A 16,759-nucleotide genomic window follows, 5' to 3' on the forward strand; every position below is an offset into this window, starting at 1 on the left:
CATGACGCCTGTTAGGCGATATTATAATTTTTTCGGACAAAGACTACGATGTTAACGGCCAGGTACTTATTTTACACCTGAGTACGGTGAGACAGTGTGAGTAAAGAGCCTTTTCCAAGGACTCAATCAACTATGCCCCGAGCGCGTGCTCAAACCCAGGACCTTCCGATCCGTAAGCGAGTGTCATACCACTAGACCACAAAGCCACCTTTCATTTTGGCCAGGATATGTTTATTACGTGAATGCCATGAATAACCCAAGACTTCAAACAAGTCAGTATCTTCTCAAATCTTAAACCTAAGACCTCAAACAAGTCTTCTAAAAATCTTTGTGTGGCTATGTGGTCTAGTGGTATGACACTCGCTTTCGGATCGGACTGTGTCCTGAGTTCGAGCCTCGCTCAGTGCATAGTTATTGTGTCCTTGGAAAAGACTCTCTACTCTCACCGTACTCGGGTGCAAAATGAGTTCTTGGCCGTTAACAACGTTGTATCTGCCGGAAAAAATTGTAATATCGCCTAACAGGCGTCATGTCCGCTCTATATGTTACGTGTTTCTGTTGGTCAGGGACCCTTTGAGCACTTTTAGTGGATATTGCGCTATATAAAAGCTCAAGTTTAAAAAACAAACAAACCTGTCACTCTCCTCCAAAATATTGGACACGTGGCTTAGGCTATAATATCGAGCAATATCCACTAAATTTGCTCAACTTATTTTACAGTGAGTCTCAAGGCAACAGTAAAACTTAACATATAAGAAGGGTCACGACGCATGTTAAGCGATATTACAATTTTTTTTTTTTAAAAATGGACAGAGAGAACGCTGTTTCTGCTCGAGTAATCAATTTACACATGATTGCCATGAGAAAATGTCCGTAAAGAACCTGTTGCGTCGCTCAGACCAGTACTCGAACCTGGTACCTACCACCCCGAAAATGAGTGTCATACCATACTACCACAAATCCGCACATCATAATATAGTGAATGTCTATTGTCTTTTTATAATTATTTTCGTTCACCCTCACTACTGTCAGTTTATTGTACGTTAACATTTCAGGGAGATAATTCAGTATTGACAATTAAAGGGGTTAGAATTTACACAGTTATCTCTCTTGCTATTTTTATCGATCAATAGTTAGGTAAGCAGCTGGGTAGATTGATATCAGAGAAAGATGGACAAATAAATAAATAGAATATAGATAAATAGAAAGAGAGAGAGAGAGAGAGAGAGAGAGAGAGAGAGAGAGAGAAAGAGAGAGAGAGAAGAGAGAGAGAGAGAAGAGAGAGAAGAGAGAGAGAGGAGAGAGAGAGAGGAGAGAGGGCAAAGTAATGAATGATGTTCGAGGAACAGGCTTATCACTCTCTTCCCCCCCCCCCTTTCCCCCCTCTCTATCTCTCTTTTCCTCCTCTATCCTCCTCTCTCTTTCTTTCTCTACCTCCTTCTCTCTCTCTCTCTCTCTCTCTCTTCTTTCTCTCCTTCGCTCAACCCCTTTTTCTCTCCCCCTACATGTAATAATAATAATAATAATAATAATAATAATAATAATAATAATAATAATAATAATGATGATGATGATGATGATGATGATGATGATGATGATGATGATGATGATGATGATGATGATAATAATATTAAAAATAATACACAAGAGACACCTGAGTTGAGAGGGACAACGTGTTTAAAGTGCCTTACCAAGGGACACAACATTGGGACAGGAATTTTTCATAATTACTATCACCCATCGGGCCACTGACCAAACTTAACATTGCTTAACACCGTACCACAGAGCCCCAGGGCACTAAATCGATCGAGGAGTTAAAACACTTGCCTGTATTGCCAAATTTGGCGTTTTTAATGCCAAATTCTATTTTTTTTTTAAAAACCATTTTTAAAAAATCCCTTTGGCAAAGAATAATTGAGTTTGGCATTGTGGCACGGAGGTGAGGGGTGGCGGCATTTTATCGAAATCACATGGTTTAAACTATTCAATACACAAATAGGGACACGATAATGGCATCAATTCACAAATAGGTACACAATAATGGCACAAATACACACATAGGTACACAATAATGGCACCAATACACACATGGGTATACAATAATGGCACCGATACACAAATAGGTACACAATAATGGCACCGATACACAAATAGGTATACGATAATGGCACCAATACACACATAGGGCACGATAATGGCACCAATACACAAATAGAGACACGATAATCGCACCAATACACACATAGGGAAACGATAATGGCACCAATACACACATAGGTACACAATAATGGCACCAATACACACATAGGTACACAATAATGGCACCGATACACACATAGGTACACAATAATGGCACCGATACACAAGTAGGTACACAATAATGGCACCAATACACTAATAGGGACACAATAATGGCACTAATAAACACATAGGTACACAATAATGGCACCGATACACAAATAGGTACACAATAATGGCACCGATACACAAATAGGTACACAATAATGACACCAATACACACATAGATTCACGATAAGGGCACCAATACACACATTGGTACACGATAAGAGCACCGATACACACATAGGTACACGATAAGGGCACCAATACACACATAGATTCACGATAATTGCACCAATACACAAATAGGTACCTACACAATAATGGCACTAATACATACATAGGTACACGATAATGGATACATAGGTACACGATAATGGCACCAATACAAAAATAGGGACACAATAATGACACCAATACACAAATAGGTACACGATAATGGCACCAATACACACATTGGTACACGATAATGGCACCGATACACACATAGGTACACGATAATGGCACCGATACACACATAGGTACACGATAATGGCACCGATACACACATAGGTACACGATAATGGCACCGATACACACATAGGTACACGATAATGGCACCGATACACACATAGGTACACGATAATGGCACCGATACACACATAGGTACACGATCTGGGTGGGGATCCTGACCTCCCATAGTGGGGAGGGAGGTACATGCTATGTCTTCTATCCCCCCATACCCGTTTTCCATTTGTTTCCTGTCATTGTCTTGGAATGAGATTACTTAGTTTTGTCCTGACCCTGGCCGGAGTTCCTTGGCTGGGAGGGAAATAGTCAAATGTCAAATGTATAGTTATAGTTTTGGGAGATGATATTTTTTTCCTTGTAAATCATCTCTCTGTTATACATTGTATTATGTTTAGTTTAAATTTTTATTATATGTAGACATTTGAGTGTATTCCTCTTAGTTGGGACCTGTGCTTGTGTCTGGATGAGACTTTTAGGTGATCTCAAACTAAGTACTTTGATAGTGTGCTTTTGGAATCTATTCTGTTCCCTATTTGAACCAATTCCCCTTTGTCTCACCTTTTCTTTTGTGCTTTAATTGTAATTCTGGAACTTTTTACTATCCCATTTTCTTCCTTTTTACTGGCGCTGATATGACCTTAATGTGTTGCAAGCGCCGTAAAACCCTTAAAAACAAAACAAACAAATAGGTACACGATAACGGCACCGATACACACATAGGTACACGATAATGGCACCAATACACACATAGGTACACGATAATGGCACCGATACACACATAAGTACACGATAATGGCACCAATACACACATAGGTACACGATAATGGCACTTATACACACATAGGTACACGAAACAAAACAAACAAATAGGTACACGATAACGGCACCGATACACACATAGGTACACGATAATGGCACCGATACACACATAAGTACACGATAATGGCACCAATACACACATAGGTACACGATAATGGCACTTATACACACATAGGTACACGATAATGGCACCGATACACACATAAGTACACGATAATGGCACCAATACACAAATAGGTACACGATAATGGCACCGATACACACATAGGTACACGATAAGGGCACCAATACACACATAGGTACACGATAATGGCACCGATACACACATAGGTACACGATAATGGCACCAATACACACATAGGTACACGATAATGGCACTTATACACACATAGGTACACGATAATGGCACCAATACACAAATAGGTACACGATAATGGCACTTATACACACATAGGTACACGATAATGGCACCAATACACACATAGATACACGATAAGGGCACAACTACACAAATTAATAAGTACACGATAATGGCACCAATACACACATAGGTACACGATAATGGCACCAATAGACACATAGATACACGATAAGGGCACAACTACACAAATAGGTACACGATAAGGGCACCAATACACACATAGGTACACGATAAGGGCACCAATACACAGATAGTTACACGACAAGGGCACCAATACACAGATAGTTACACGATAGGGGCACCAATACACACATAGGTACACGATATGCTCACCAATACACACACAGGGACACGATAATAGCACCAATACACACATGGGGACACGATAAGGGCACCAATACACACATAGGTACACGATAAGGGCACCAATACACACATAGGTACGCGATAAGGGTACCAATACACACATGGGGACACGATAAGGGCACCAATACACAAAAAGGTACACAATAATGGCACCAATACTCACATATTTACACGATAAGGGTCCATTTACTCATTTTCAACCCTAAACTAGCAAGACGAGGTCAATCGCCATAGCTACATGAGAAGAAAATAAAGTTTATTTCAATATTTCTGTGAATTTTAGCAAATAGTCAAATGCATTAAAATACTTGGTATATTTTTTTCAAGATCATTTGGCATTTATCTACTACTTATTTGGCATTTCTACCAAACATTAATCTGGCATTCCTGCACAGCAGTTCAATATGGCGTACAAGGGGAGAATTATATAAACAATTCTGGCAACTCTTATGACGTCTGCTACGTTCAAACTAAAGTTAACCAGTTAACTGGCGTACATTGGAACTACGCGTATTGGAAATTTGGCCAGAAAACTCATCCTTCAAATATCGATCGATTAAAATGACTCTTGTCTTGGCAAAATACTCTCAAACCTGGGACTTGCAAAGTCTTCCTTAAAGTCTCAGGTTTAAGAGTTTTTGTCAAGATGAGGGTCATTTAAATCGATCGATATTTGAAGGACTAATTTTCAGGCCAAATTGTAAATCCGTGTCTTTATTTCCAGAGTACGGTAGTAAATTGGTTAAACAATGTCGCCCAATAAATCCACTCGCCTGACCGATCTCTGAGACGAAAACGATACGGATCATATTGGTCTAATCCCTAAATCAGCTGTCCGATCCACAGACCCGTTTGGCACACTTAGTACACACTTACACACATAATACACACATTACGGAACTTTGCACACTTAGTACACACTTACACACATAATACACACGTTACGGAACTTTGCACACTTAGTACACACTTACACACATAATACACACATTACGGAACTTTGCACACTTACATACGTGCAATTATTAATTTGCTGATCTGATAACCCGATTCCTTCTGGGCTCATTGTTGTTATGGAAAACGAAGTGACTATTCTCACCCCCGGGATGCTAGTCTTCATAATAATATAAAAAGTAGTCCACAATTGTTGTATGTTTAATCCAAAGGTTGTAATGCAGTAATTTGTTAAGTTTCTTGTCACAAGTTGCACAATTAAAAAAAAAAAAATCAATCAAATCCAAATCGCAAAAAGCCGGCGACGTTTTTTTCGGTAATCCAATCGGCCGGGGGGGGGGGGGGGGGGGGGGGGGGGGTGAGAATAGAGGCAGCCTATGGAAAATGTCCAAAAAAATATGAAGCGAAATATTGTCCTTTACAACGTTAAACTAGGCCCATAAGTGGGTTCGGGTGTCAGACCTACATATATGTACACGTTGACAGGCCTTACAATAACTCTTTTAATTTTCTAAACTTGTCGAGAAAATTTCATATCGATATTATGCGCTTAGGTAAAAAACTCACAACACCCGCCAGCCGGATATATCGGACCAACACACAAAACTGTGTGTATCCTTGAACGTTGATAGTCTGATTGAGATAATTTAGTGAGAGTTAATAAATATCAGCACCATGGCTGTCTAAAAACAATAACAAAGAGCGGAGTGACGTCACATTTCGTTCCATTTCAAAACGATATCCGTTCGAGGCTATTTTGATGGTTGATGGTCTGGTTTGGTGTCCCGTCTTGTCACACAAGTCAAGCGATGTTAAAAGAAATTAAGAGAGAGAGGAAGAGAGAAAGAGAGATAGAGAGAGGAAGAGAGAGGTAGAGGGAGATAGAGAGAGAGAAAGAGAGGGGAGAGGTAGAGAGAGAGATAGAGATAGATAAATAGATAGATAGATGGATATATAGACATATATATATATATATATATATATATATATATATATATATATATATATATGAGAGAGAGAAGAGAGAGAGAGAGAGAGAGAGAGAGAGAGAGGAGAGGAGAGGCGGGAGAGAGAGAGGTAGTGAGAGAGAGAGAAAGGAGAGAGAGAGAAAGAGAGAGAGAGAGAGAGAGAGAGAGAGAGAGAGGTGAAAAAGAGGATTGATGTGTGATAGAAATAGGGACCGTTTAAAATTGTATTGGAAGAGAAGTGAGTAGTTCGAATGAGTAACTAAGTAACTGTAGATACATTTGAAATCTAATCCGTCTTAATTTCAATACATTCAACATTATGTTCCCTGTTGTATTAACTCACTCAATCCTAGATATTTTTGCTACTTTTCAAAATTGGAAAAAATGTATTAAAAATGAGCATTTACATAGATAGTTCTATTCAGCTACCATTAACATGTAAAAACTAAAAACATTAGCTTTGACACTACGCCCATAATTTGTCTCAGAAAAATGTAATAAATAGGCATGGGGTAAAAGTAACCCCGGGTAAACTACGGATATAGTCGGTGTTAGGGTTGAGTGAGTTAAAATGTAAAGATGTCTGTGTGCATTTTGAAGTAAATTTGTTATGAAGATCATATTGTTACAAGATCCACACATTCTATTGATGTTCATTATAATATTTATTGTTCGAGCGATGAAAACCACTAAAGATTTTCCATTTTATGGACAATAAAGATCTGTTGCTATTACTATCGTGGTCAGTGGCCGGATGAGTGACGGTTCATCGTAGACATTTCTGACCCCGACGCTCTGCCCTTGGGTGAGGCGCTTAATAACACAAATTACCTCACTCGACTCAGCTGTGAATGAGTACCCGGTTATAGGCAGTGATGGATATTGCAAGAGTGTCCGTACAAAGAGGACGCCTAACAGGCAACTTGTAATGTATGAAATGGAAATATGGTTCCGTAAGGCCGGCTGGATACATAAATGAATCATTGTTAAGGGCAATTGCATGATGAATCTGTGAATATGCGCTAGATAAATGTTTATATCGATGGTATCAGGTCAGAATTATCTGGCCGAGAAAAATCATGTTGAAAATATTAAAAGAATGGAGCTTTAATATAGCGCAATATGCAAGAAAAGTGTTCAAAGCGCTTTACGAGGGGTCCCTGTCCAACAGCAAAATTTAACATCTAGGACAAGACATGACGCCTGTAAGGCGATATTACAATTATTTCGGACAGAGACAACGCTGTTAATAGCCAGGTACTCTTTTTACACCTGAGTATGGTGAGAGAATGTGAGTAAAGAGCCTTTTCCAAGGACTCAACTATGCGCCGAGCGAGGCTCGAACCCAGGACCTTCCGATCCGAAAGCGAGTGTCATACCACAAGACCATATAGCCACACAAAATAGCCGTGAAAAAAAAAATAATCTTGGCAAAAACTCATCAAACCTGGGACCAACTCCCAGCGTCCTCTATAAGGTCCGAGGTTTGAGAGTTTTTGACCAGATGAGGGTCATTCAAATGGATCGATATTTGAAGGACAACTTTTCTGGCCAAATTTTTAAATGCAAGTCTTTCCAGAGTACGGCAGTTTACTGGTTAAAGCTTACTGTATTGATGCTATGCGTTTATTTTAAATACTCACAACATCCACCAGTCGGATAAAAGTTACCAATACACAAAACTATGTATAACATTAGACGTTTTAAGTCTTGATTGATGTAATTAATAATACTTACTCATAACATGGCTGGCTAAAAACAATAACAAAGAGCTGAGTGACGTCAATTTCGTTGCATCTATACAAAGACTTGCGGATGTTGTGAGTATTTTACCGATACGGATAGCATGAATACACATGTGTACCAAGACAAGAATACTCACCAACACATCCCATTATTTTGACCAACGGCATCTAAGATCGGATTCTCTTCACTCTGCCTTTGTCGTGATGCATCTGGAGATGGGTGGGTGGATGGATGGATAGTCCGTTAATCACGATGGTGATGATGATGATGATGATGAGGATGATGATGATGATGAGGATGATGATGATGATGATGAGGATAGGAGCAGAAGGAGGAAGAGGAGGAGGAGGAGGAGGAGGAGGAGGAGGAGGAGGGTAGGAGGAGAATATGATGATGATTAGGACGGTAATGATGCTACTACTACTACTACTACTACTACTACTACTACTACTACTACTACTACTACTACAACAACAACAACAACAACTACTACTACTACTACTACTACTACTACTACTACTACACTACTACAACAACAACAACAACAACAACAACTACTACTACTAACTACTACTACTACTTCTACTACTACTACTACTACTACTACTACTACTACTACTACTACTACTACTACTACTACTACTACTATTACTACTTCTACTACTACTACTACTACTACTAAGCAAAAACAACCATCTTAACGTGAAATATTGTGGATACACTTTGGTGCAATTCACTTGACTGATCGCTTGACTTACAAGCAACACGAGCACTTTAAGTCCAACGAAGCTCATTCTCTGTTTATTTTTAAAAAAAAGTTTTTTGTGATCGGGAAGCTGAATAGATTTGGCGGGAATTGATTTCCGAGAAATCAACCTATCTCAAGAACAGCAGGCTATTTTAACTGTTTGTTTAAGGGGCAGTTCGGTTCTTTTAAAAAAAACAAACTAATTACCTATATTGGGCTTTTTTAATCATTCTTTATCGTAATTATCATTTAAACAAACAACATTTTTGGTGAAAAATATAAATTATCTATGTGGATACCCGTTTTGAGACTTAATTTGGGGGACTGGCATTAAAAAATATAACAATCTTGTGGCAAACGTTACACAAAAGCTAATGAGGGAATGACCTCCATAATATTCTTCCCTCTTATCAACATGTAGCATAGTCACCATAGAGAGATTTTACGGCTTTAGCTTATGGAATTTTTATTAGTAAATTATAAAGTTGAGAATCAAAATGTTATAACAAAATTGATGTTAAAAATTTAAAATTTGGATTATAATGTAAAATTCATAAAACTTATCAAAACAAGCTCTTTATGGTGACATAATACATTATTTCTGTGATAAATGTGGACATTTTCATACAATTTCATTGAATAGATTCTGAGTTTGACACAGTATCCCATACACTTATAAAAACTGACATATTGAGAAAATAGCAAAATAGCTTTCCGTTTCACACACTTTTCTTACTACGCTTTTAGACTGGACTTCAATAATATTATTTTTTAGATAATAAAATATCGTTTTCCACCAAAATCTCAAAATCAATTTTACTAACAATTAGACCAAACCGCCCCTTAATGTGACAGAAACCAATTTTGGGGTCATTTGACCCCAGGTTGTATGATGACAATATTCCACTATGGTAACGTCCCAAGATCATTGCACACTACGATGGTAACATTCCAAGATTATTACACCCTACGATGGTAACGTCCCAAGATCATTGCACACTACGATGGTAACATTCCAAGATTATTACACCCTACGATGGTAACGTCCCAAGATCATTACACACTACGATGGTAACATTCCAAGATTATTACACCCTACGATGGTAACGTCCCAAGATCATTGCACACTACGATGGTAACATTCCAAGATTATTACACCCTACGATGGTAACGTCCCAAGATCATTGCACACTACGATGGTAACATTCTAAGATTATTACACCCTACGATGGTAACGTCCCAAGATCATTGCACACTACGATGGTAACATTCCAAGATTATTACACACTACGATGGTAACATTCCAAGATTATTACACCCTACGATGGTAACGTCCCAAGATCATTGCACACTACGATGGTAACATTCAGTTATTACCACTACGATGGTAACATTCCAGTTATTACACCTACGACAGTAACATTCAAGATCATTTGCACACTACGATGGTAACATTCAGATTATTCACCTACGATGGTAATTCCAGATTATACCCTGATGTAACATTCAATATTACACCTCGATGGTAACATTCTCAGATATTACACTACGATGGTAACTCAATTATTACCCCTAGGTGGTAACATTCCAAGATCATTGCACACTACGATGGTAACATTCTAAGATTATTACACCCTACGATGGTAACATTCCAAGATTATTACACCCTACGACGGTAACATTCCAAGATCATTGCACACTACGATGGTAACATTCTCAGATTATTACACCCTATGATGGTAACATTCCAAGATTATTACACCCTACGATGGTAACATTCTCAGATTATTACATCCTACGATGGTTACAATCCAAGATCATTGCACACTACGATGGTAACATTCCAAGATTATTACACCCTATGATGGTAACATTCTCAGATTATTACATCCTACGATGGTTACAATCCAAGATCATTACACCCTACGATGGTTACATTTCAAGATCATTACATCCTACGATGTAACATCCAAGATCATTACACACTACGATGGTAACATTCCAAGATCATTGCACACTACGATGGTAACATTCCAAGATTATTACACCCTACGATGGTAACATTTTAAGATCATTACACCCTACATTACACCCCGTGTGGTGTCCGGGGTCCCTCAACTGAGAGGGTCAAGAATAGCCCAACGCCAAGCCAGCGTGTCGTAAAAGGCGACTAATGGTGTGTGATTCCCCCATCTTTGAGTCACCTGGTCCTCCAGGTTGGGGGTTGGCAAAGGGTTAACACCCCTTTCCGTTAAACTCAAACCGTTACAGAAACACAGACAGACAAACTAAATCCTTTTTTTTATCTTGGGCGACCGAAGAGTTTCTGGAATTACAGAATTTATGAAGGACAACAGACAAAGCCGAAAGGACTCTGCTGACCCGATGACGTCTTCGCCAAACAAGCAGCTTCGAATTGCGTCGTGGAACGTTCGCACCATGTATGAAGCAGGAAAAAGCTCTCAAGTTGTGACTGAGATGAGAAGATACAGGCTGCATATACTTGGAGTAGGCGAAACCCACTGGATACAATCCGGACAGAAACACCTCAAGTCTGGGGAGAAGATTTTATATTCAGGGAGAGGGGACGGGATTCATACACAGGGAGTAGGAATAATTCTAAGCAAGTTTGCCCAGAAGTCACTGAGAGGATGGGAACAATGCGGAGAAAGGATCATCATGGCGTCCTTTACAACACGGAGTAAGAAGATCAGCATGAACATTGTACAGATCTATGCCCCAACAAATGATGCAACAGATGAGGACAAAGATACATTTTATGGTCTGCTACAACAAGTCATTGACAAGTTGCCAAGGAAAGACATCAACATATTGATAGGAGATGCTAATGCAAAAGTGTGACAGGATAACGTAGGCTATGAAGGTATCATGGGACGTCATGGCATGGGAGAAATGAATGATAATGGTGAGAGATTTGCAAATTTCTGTGCATTCAACAGTTTGGTGATTGGAGGATCAGTGTTCCCCATAAGAGGATCCACAAAGCAACTTGGGTCTCACCAGATGGTGTGACAGAGAATCAGATTGATCATTTTTGTATCTCTCGTAGATTCAGACGTTCATTGGAAGATGTGACAGTACGGAGAGGGGCAGATGTTGGATCAGACCACCACCTGCTATTGACAAAGCTTAAGCTCCGACTCAGAAAACACGGGGCCAGATCACATACAAGAAGAAAATTCGAGGTGAATGCACTTGATGGGGAAAAGAATGAGGAATTAAAACTACAATTGAGTAATAGATTCCAACCTCTTACTGAGCTCGAGGAGGACATAGATGAAGAGTCACATTGGGCAAAGATCAAGGAAGTCTACATCACAACTTGCCACGAGGTATTGGGGGTAAAGAAATCGGAACATAAAGAATGGATAAGTCCAACCACCTTGGACCTTATTGAAAAGAGGAGAACAAGGAAGGAACAAGTGAATGCAAGCCGAACAAGGGCTTCAAGACTGGATGCACAAGAGCAGTATCGAGCCATAGCTAAGGAAGTCAAAAGATCTGTGAAGAAAGACAAGGAAGCATTCATGAACAGACTTGCAGAGAAAGCAGAAGCAGCAGCGACTGGAGGACACATGAGGATCCTTTATCAAACTACCAAGACACTTGCTGGAAAATATGGGAAACCAGAGGTACCAGTCAAAGACAAAGATGGGAAAACTATTTTTGGAAAAGAGGCTCAATCTGAACGATGGAGGGAACATTTCAACTGCCTTCTGAACAGACCACCACCAGACAACCAGCCAGAAATTTTGCCTGCAAGGAATGAGCTACCAATTAGCTGTGATCCACCATCGATAGCAGAGATTGTGGGTGCCATTAACAAGATGAAAAGGGGGAAAGCTGCTGGACCAGACCAGATTCCACCGGAGGCTCTAAAAGTTGATGCGGAAAGAAATGCTGAGGCCCTGCACCCACTATTTGAGAGAATCTGGAATGAAGGGATATTCCCAAAGGATTGGAAGGAAGGACATCTTATCAAGCTTCCAAAGAAAGGGGACCTCAGTAATTGTAATAATTATCGAGGCATCACTCTTCTTTCTATCCCAGGAAAGGTTTTCAACCGTATTATTTTAGAGAGAATTAAGAATGCAACAGATGCTAAACTGCGGGACGAACAGGCAGGTTTTCGGAAAACCGTTCAACCACCGACCAGATTGCCTCTCTGCGAGTCATAGTGGAACAGTCTATAGAATGGAACTCTCCTCTTATTGTCAACTTTCTGGATTACGAGAAGGCTTTCGACAGTATTGACAGAGCAGCATTGTGGAAAATTCTGGCACATTATGGACTCCCTGAAAAGATAATAAACCTCATTAAGGAAATGTATGAAGGATCAAGTTGCAGGGTTGTACATGAAGATCAGCTTACTGACAGCTTTGAAATTAAGACTGGTGTCAAGCAGGGATGCTTGCTCTCTCCATTCCTGTTCATCCTTGCCATTGATTGGCTAATGAAGGAAACCTCCAAAGGGAGAAGAAATGGGATACAGTGGACCCCCTGGACACAGTTGGATGATCTGGATTTTGCAGATGATCTGGCTCTTTTGTCCCACACCCAGGACCAGATGCAAGCAAAAACCACAATTATAAACATCCTCTCGGAATCAATTGGTCTTAGAATTCACCCTGCAAAGTCAAAGGTCTTGAGGATAGGTACGCGTCAAAGGGAGCAGATCAAAGTAAAAGATCAAGAACTCGAAGATATAGACACTTTCTGCTATCTCGGAAGTATAATTGACAAGGATGGAGGCACGGAAGCAGAGGTGAAAGCACGAATAGGAAAGGCACAGGCTGCATTCACATCTTTGAACAGAGTTTGGGAACTAAAGATATCTCCCTTCAACTAAAGCTAAGACTTTTCAACTCAAACGTGAAGTCTGTCCTACTGTATGGATGTGAAACTTGGAACGCATCACAGGCATGTATAAGGAGGGTACAGATTTTCGTAAACAGGTGCATGCGTAAGCTACTCAGAATAAAATGGATGGATAGAATAAAAAATGAAGAAGTATGGAAAAGAACACAGCAGAAACCAGTGGGAGAGGATATAGGAAGAAGACGATGGAGGTGGATTGGACACACGCTTAGAAAGAATGACTCAACTATAACAAAGAAAGTATTGGACTGTAACCCTCAGGGCAGAAGATCAAGGGGAAGGCCACGAGGAACATGGAGAAGAATTAAAGAAGCTGATATACAGAGAAGTGGTAAGACCTGGAATGAGATAAAAAAGTTGGCTCAGGATAGAGAAGGATGGAAACTGTTTGTCTGTGGCCTATACCCTGACCCAGGGTGAAAAAGGCAATGATGATGATGATGACACCCTACGATGGTAACATTCCAAGATTATTACACCCTACGATGGTAACATTCCAAGATCATTACATCCTACGATGGTTACATTCCAAGATTATTACACCCTACGATGGTAACATTCCAAGATTATTACACACTACGATGGTAACATTCCAAGATTATTACACCCTACGATGGTAACATTCCAAGATCATTGCACACTACGATGGTAACATTCCAAGATTATTACACCCTACGATGGTAACGTCCCAAGATCATTACACCCTACGATGGTAACATTCCAAGATTATTACACCTACGATGGTAACATTCCAAGATCATTACACCTACGATGGTACATTCCAAGATTATTACACCTACGATGGTACATTCCAAGATCATTACACCCTACGATGGTAACATTCAAGATCATTACACCTACGATGGTTACATTCCAAGATTATTACACCTACGATGGTAATTCCAATTATTACACCTACGATGGTTACATAAATCACTACGATGGTTACACCAAACTTACACGATGGTTACATTCCAAGATTATTACACCCTACGATGGTTACATTCCAAGATCATTACACCCTACGATGGTTAACATTCTCAGATCATTACACACTACGATGGTAACATTCCAAGATTATTACACCCTACGATGGTTACAATCCAAGATTATTACACCTACGATGGTACATTCAAGATTTTACACCCTACGATGGTACATTCCAAGATCATTACACCCTAGCGATGGTTACATTCCAAGTCATTACACCCTACGATGGTACATTCCAAGATCATTACACCCTACGATGGTACATCCAAGATTATTACACCTACGATGGTTACATTCCAAGATCATTACACCCTACGATGGTTACATTCTCAGATTATTACACCCTACGATGGTTAACATTCCAAGATTATTACACCCTACGATGGTAACATTCTAAGATTATACACCTACGATGGTACATTAAGATCATTACACCCTACGATGGTAACATTTTAAGATTATTACACCCTACGATGGTTACATTTCAAGATCATTACACCCTACGATGGTTACATTCCAAGATCATTACACCCTACGATGGTAACATTCCAAGATCATACACCCTACGATGGTTACATTCCAAGATTATTACACCCTACGATGGTTACATTCCAAGATCATTACACCCTACGATGGTTACAATTCCAAGATCATCACACACTACGATGGTTACATTCCAAGATTATTACACCCTACGATGGTTACATTCCAAGATCATTACACCTACGATGGTAACATTCTCAGATCATTACACCCTACGATGGTTACATTCCAAGATCATTACACCCTACGATGGTAACATTCTCAGATTATTACACACTACGATGGTAACATTCCAAGATTATTAACCTACGATGGTTACAATCCAAGATTTACACCTACGATGGTTACATTCCAAGATTATTACACCCTACGATGGTTACATTCCAAGATTATTACACCTACGATGGTTACATTCCAAGATCATTACACCCTGCGATGGTTACATTCCAAGATTATTACACCCTACGATGGTTACATTCCAAGATTATTACACCCTACGATGGTTACATTCCAAGATTATTACACCTCGATGTTACATCCAAGATATTACACCTACGATGGTTACATTCCAAGATCATTACACCTACGATGGTTACAATCCAAGATCATTACACCCTACGATGGTTACATTTCAAGATCATTACACCCTACGATGGTTACATTCCAAGATTATTACACCCTACGATGGTTACATTCCAAGATTATTGCACACTACGATGGTAAAATTCCAAGATCATTACACCCTACGATGGTTACATTCCAAGATCATTGCACACTACGATGGTTACATTCCAAGATCATTACACACTACGATGGTAACGTCCCAAGATTATTACACCCTACGATGGTTACAATCCAAGATCATTACACCCTACGATGGTTACGTCCCAAGATCATTACACCCTACGATGGTAACATTCCAAGATCATCACATCCTACGATGGTAACAATCCAAGATCATTACACCCTACGATGGTTACATTCCAAGATCATTGCACACTACGATGGTTACATTCCAAGATTATTACACCCTACGATGGTTACAATCCAAGATCATTACACCCTACGATGGTAACGTCCCAAGATTATTACACCCTACGATGGTTACAATCCAAGATCATTACACCCTACGATGGTTACAATCCAAGATCATTACATCCTACGATGGTAACATTCCAAGATTATTACACACTACGATGGTAACATTCCAAGATTATTACACCCTACGATGGTAACATTCCAAGATCATTGCACACTACGATGGTAACATTCCAAGATTATTACACCCTACGATGGTAACATTCCAAGATCATTGCACACTACGATGGTAACATTCCAAGATCATTGCACACTACGATGGTAACATTCCAAGATTATTACACACTACGATGGTAACATTCCAAGATTATTACACCCTACGATGGTTACATTCCAAGATTATTACACCCTACGATG

The 16,759-nt window shown here is 39.6% G+C and overlaps 1 protein-coding gene across 1 annotated transcript in view; it reads right to left on the minus strand.

Moving 5' to 3' along the window:
• LOC144955863 (uncharacterized) overlaps positions 1-16,759 on the minus strand; it is a 47,222-nt gene that overhangs the window by 24,121 nt on the left and 6,342 nt on the right. The window contains exon 2 of the mRNA XM_078886082.1: positions 8,261-8,333. Within this exon, the coding sequence (XP_078742208.1) occupies positions 8,261-8,291 (31 nt within the window). The 5' untranslated portion in view covers positions 8,292-8,333. The remainder of the gene's footprint in view (positions 1-8,260; positions 8,334-16,759) is intronic.

This window comes from Berghia stephanieae, chromosome 10 (assembly GCF_034508935.2).
Source record: "Berghia stephanieae isolate SIO BIC M18660-M18661 chromosome 10, UCSD_Bste_1.3, whole genome shotgun sequence".
NCBI classification, from domain to species: Eukaryota; Metazoa; Mollusca; class Gastropoda; order Nudibranchia; family Aeolidiidae; genus Berghia; species Berghia stephanieae.